Here is a 5,195-nt window from a genome sequence, read left to right as displayed (position 1 = left end):
GAACAGGGGAAACACTGATCTCTGTTTTTGGAGGTTTTCTTGCTTTGGAACAAATGTTTGTGAAATATGTTCACTACAAGGTAAATAACCAGCTGGTTTATTAATTAACAGCAGTTTGTCAGGCTCTGGAGAAGCAGAATTGCAGCATATTTACTTTATATTTATAAAGAAATTAATCTGGTTTATTGTTCCTCGTGTGTGTATCACATCTCATGTGTGAAAATACACCCTGACAGTGAGCCAACTATAAAACTGTCTCTTAAAAGAGACTCTTTAGGTCATTCTTCACATAAATCTGTGTTAGTTTCATTAAACATGCTGCTCAGGGTTAGTGATGTCCATAATGTCCTCTACAATCTGTTGGAAACAGATTCTCTGCTGTTAAATTTATAGATTTACTTATTGATAAATAAAAAAATCAGCTTTGGCCCTTAATAAACTTGTAACTAAAATAATCTAAATAAATATCTGAAACAGGTTTTAAAATCAGTCCTGAGTTCAGGAAAAAGCTGACATTTTAAAGAGTGACTATCAACATGTTCAGTTGTGCTGTTTCTGTCTCCCTTATATCTTTGCATTAAAATAGAAAAACTAAGTATTATATTACAATCCATTAAACAGTATGTGATTATAAAACAGCAGTAGTAACAGTATTTGCAAATATATAATGTTAGCAAGTAGTTGTTTTTTTATACTGTGAATTTGGAGAATTTCTGCACAATGTCTTGGCCCATGACTCTGAGCTGAAGTCATGTTATTTTCACTGTAGTCAGATTTTTTATTCAATTCCTTCTTATAATCAGTCTAAAGTTTCTGGATGTTTGTTCTTTGTTCTAAGACAAAAAGCTGCCCAGTTTAGTTCATCAGGTGCTGGAACAAAACCTGTTTGTTTTCAGATTTGATTAAAAATCCCTGAATTAAAAAATAAAAAAACCTGGAGCTGCAGTTCTGTTTGTTAGCTCCACATCCTACCTGAAGCCCTTTTTAACCTCCTGACTTTTGTCTCCCCGTGTTCCAGGGTGGATGTTGTGATTTGCCTCAGCTCCACGGTGAGAAACGACACCCTGCAGGACGCCAAGGAGCAGCGTGTGTCCATCAAATGTCGTAAACAGCTGAGAGTGGAGGAGGTGGAGATGGTGCGTTCACTGACCCTTCCATAGAGTAGGACAGCAGTGTACTGTGTCACACAGACCACTGAGTGTAAACCTGTACAAGGACAGAACTTACTCACTAATATTGAGCATAATAAACTTCTTGTTTTAAAACTGTACCCAGGAAATAGTTTGTAGCAACGAGCAGCTAATGTTTTGTTCTTTAAAAGGACTTAAATCACAGAACAGAACAGTTTGTTCAGGTGTTGAAAGTAAATCTCTCAGTACTAGAATCAGAGGTGATGTTTAGTGGCTTTGATCCTGCACAGTATTGTTTCATCACTTCCTGTTTGTCCTGTTTGTGTTGAACGCGAGCAGTCAGAGGACATCCGTCTGGAACCAGAACTCTATGACTCTTGTAAGCAGGACATCAACAAGCTGTGTTCGACTGTGGCCTTCGGTAACGCACAGGTCAGCAGCTCCACACACTCTTCAGCTCTGAGGGGGGCGTGGAAACATTTGGTCTTAGAATTAGAATCAAACAAAAGTCACTTCTGATCTTACATTTGTTGGAAATGCTGCAGTTTCTTTATAATGTTTTCATTTTTGTCAAACAAACATAAACTGAAGTAAACTAACATACATTTCTGCCATCAGAAGTTAACCTAGTGATAAAATATTTTATTAATGTCTGTTCTGCCTTTAGTGAAATGCTCACACACATCTGGGGCTCCATTTTGATTTGTATGCTTCTACTTTTTCCAAATGTTCTTTGTTTGAAGGCTGTATGCACTCGTTTATAGAGACGCATTCTCCAGTATCAATGCACAACATTCTGATCATGCAAAAAAAACAAAAAAAAAAAAAACAATAACATTTAAGTGATACATTTTGACCTGGCCTGCTAATACTTAGTCTGACCCTTGCCTTCATATGCAGTTCCGCTTAATTCCAGTTTCCCTTCTCTGCTCTGTCTGGGTTTTCTCCCATAGACAAGGATTTCTCCGGTAGAATTTCAATCAGGCCAATCAGCGAACAGAAAGAGGAGTTGTGAACGACAGCGATTTTCCTAAAATTAAGTTTGTCTCACAAAGCCTGCAGCACTCATTTACAGCCATCTTATTCAGTTCAGTACTTCTCTCTTCCAAGTAGTGGATGGTTATAGGGATGCACCAATTAGTTGAAATAATCGATGACGTCGATTATGTAAATTTGTCGACGCAGATTTTTTATTATCGATTCGCTGCATTGCATAACCACCACGTGAATATTCATGCAATTCCATTTTGGTACCTAAAAGCATCATTGCAACCGTATTGGCATAAGAGTGGTGAGTTTTTCATGCTTGTCCTGAACGCAGCATCGCGCAAGAGCGTAATGACGTCAGCAGCTGCTGCTTCAGTTCAGTCTGAAGCTTGAAAACAAGCCTCGCAGCTCCTGGAGTAAAATTTACCGAACAGACCGCCTCTGAATTATCTGGTGGATTAATTATCTTGTGAACACGACGTTCGCTTGCTCAAAGTAAATAAAGTACCACCACTTTCTTTATTTCATCCACCATTAAACAGAGACCGGTGTTAGGTCGAGCCACGTTCCCCCATCAGACGGTTCCCCCAGCGTCTCAAACAACAGAGGAGCTTCCCGACACACGTCTGACCTAAAGAGCACAAGCAGCCAACAAGTGTTGGATGTGTTTTGGATGTTCAAAACAGCTTAAATACCTTTTTATTAATTTTAACTGCATCCTCTTTTGCTTATTTGACAAAAGAATCAGGTCATCCTTAAAGAGTAACCAAACCCAAAGTCAACTTTTTGTTCCCCAGAGAAACTGACTAAATTGGGCTTTATCTTTATATTTCTGTGTAAATTTTGACATTTTTTTGTAAATGTTTTTAATTCTGCAAAATTTGTTCTAAAACAGTTTTAGTGCTGCACTTTATTGGTTGAACGTGGCTACTGCATTTGAATTTTCGTATTTGTTAAAACGGTACAGATTGATACAGGCTTACATCACAGCTCCTGTGATTTGGTATAAAAGACCCTCCCAGAGACACGCCCCCTGCATTTGTGAAACTTCAATAATGTTTTAGAAGAATCCAGTACAGGTTTCACTTTAAGATTGTAAAAAGGGCTAATTCAGTACAAAGGTTTGCATAATTATTTTTGTGTGTAAACCAGACATACGACTATTTGTTGTTCAGTAGGTTAATGTTGTTGCAGGTCTGTGTTGTTGTTGTTGTTGTTGTTGTTGTTGTTGTTGTTGTTGTTGTTGTTGTTGTTGTTGTTTGGTCAGTTTTGGCGGTAGCTGATGTCGGTCAGTGTGTTTGTTGTGCTTGTTGTTTTGTTTGAAGCAGCAGTTTCATGCTCTGTGTGTGTTGGTGTGTGTGTGTGTGCGTGCTCCTGCAGGTTATCGAGTGTCTGAAGGAGAAAAAGGTGCATCTGACTCAACGCTGCCATCAGAGGATCTTCAAGCTGCAGGAGTTGGAGATGGTGGATCCTGAACTGGATTATCAGCTGATCAGAGTCTGCAAGAACATGATCAGGGTAGAGTCATTGAACCCACAACATGTCTTAAATCAGTTAAACCTCTGTCAGAAACCTTTTATCTGACCCAACGACAATTTCAAACTTGGACTTAGAGGGAAAAACTAGACAACTAAGATTAAATTATTTCCTTCTGTCTTTGTCCAATTAGTGGCAGTTGTTTCTTCCTGTTAGATGTTTTTGTTTCATGGCTCATTAGATGATGTTCAGTTCTTCAGGGGTTCTGAGTGTAACGGCTGCTCTGTGTGTTTAGCGGTTCTGCACAGAGTCGGAGGGGAAGAACGTTCTCCAGTGTCTGAAGCAGAACAAGAACAGCGAGGTGATGGATCCAAAGTGCAAACAGATGATCACCAAGAGACAGATCACCCAGAACACAGGTACACTCAGACGAGTCCAGCGTTGGAGCTGAACTCTAACACCAGACGTTATACGACTGTGTGCGTGTCCAGACTACAGGCTGAACCCGGTGCTGAGGAAGGCGTGTAAAGCCGACATCCCAAAGTTCTGCCAGTCCATCCTGAACAAGGCGACAGCTGACACCGAGCTGGAGGGACAGGTCATCGCCTGCCTCAAGCTCAAATACGCAGACCAGGTCAGAGTCCACTTCAGATATTATAATAGGCATTTATTTCTGTTGTATTAATAACATCCTGTTTCCTCAGAAAAATCATCTCAGTTTAACGTTTCAATTATGAAGCAGCAAAAACAATGAAAGAAATATAAGATATTAGCTAACAATTTAATGCTTAAAACAAAAAAACTGCAAAAGATTTAGTTTATGCGAAGAAATGACTGTCCAGTCTTAAAAATAAATAAATAAATAAACAAAACTCATACAAATAAATTAAGTCAATCTGCCTATTTCATATGTTCTAAAAGAAACTGATCATGTTAAAAAGAAGCGTGTGTGTGTGTGTGTGTGTGTGTGTGTGTGTGTGTGTGTGTGTGTGTGTGTGTGTGTGTGTGTGTTACAGCGCTTGTCTTCTGACTGTGAGGATCAGATCCGGGTCATCTTGCAGGAGTCAGCGCTGGACTACAGACTGGACCCTCAGCTGCAGATGCACTGTGTGCAGGAGGTTTGTTACATTCTCACACTATCACAGCAGTTTAGTTTTTGTTCACCGACTGTTTAACTTCAGACCCAAGAGTCACTTTTCAGCTCAGACTGATCCAGCAGTGTGGCCAGCAGGGGGTGATAAATGCTCACAAATGACTGAGGGTAACTGGTTACCTGATTACGTTTGTTTCTCAGTACAAAGTACCCAAGTGTGTACTTACATACTCGGTGTGTAAACAAGGATATGGTGCAGTTGGAACAGCAGCGTCCATCACTACAGTACTTTAGACCAGAGTTTAATTATGTTTTATATAGAGTACAATAAACCCAGACATTTATTAGACTTTAATAAAGGAGGCTGAGGAGGGCGAGTCCCATCTGATTGGAAAGAGAAGTCAACGCAATGTCCTTACAAGGATAGAAATAATAACGTGCGTGTGTGTGCGTGCGTGCGTGTGCGTGCGTGTGCGTGTGTGTGTGTGTGTGTGTGTGTGTGTGTGTGT

General features: G+C 39.9%; 1 protein-coding gene across 1 annotated transcript in view; it reads left to right on the top strand.

Moving 5' to 3' along the window:
* LOC106527441 (Golgi apparatus protein 1) overlaps window positions 1-5,195 on the top strand; it is a gene marked incomplete in the record, with an annotated part of 50,689 nt that overhangs the window by 33,335 nt on the left and 12,159 nt on the right. The window contains 6 exon segments of the mRNA XM_014022328.1: window positions 1,019-1,136; window positions 1,470-1,562; window positions 3,498-3,635; window positions 3,889-4,012; window positions 4,085-4,227; window positions 4,610-4,711. Coding sequence (XP_013877782.1) covers window positions 1,019-1,136; window positions 1,470-1,562; window positions 3,498-3,635; window positions 3,889-4,012; window positions 4,085-4,227; window positions 4,610-4,711 — 718 coding nt within the window.

Source organism: Austrofundulus limnaeus, unplaced genomic scaffold, assembly GCF_001266775.1.
Source record: "Austrofundulus limnaeus strain Quisiro unplaced genomic scaffold, Austrofundulus_limnaeus-1.0 Scaffold325, whole genome shotgun sequence".
Lineage (NCBI taxonomy): Eukaryota > Metazoa > Chordata > Actinopteri > Cyprinodontiformes > Rivulidae > Austrofundulus > Austrofundulus limnaeus.
Note: the sequence above shows the minus strand (reverse complement) of the source record. Positions and strands in the feature narration are given on the sequence as shown.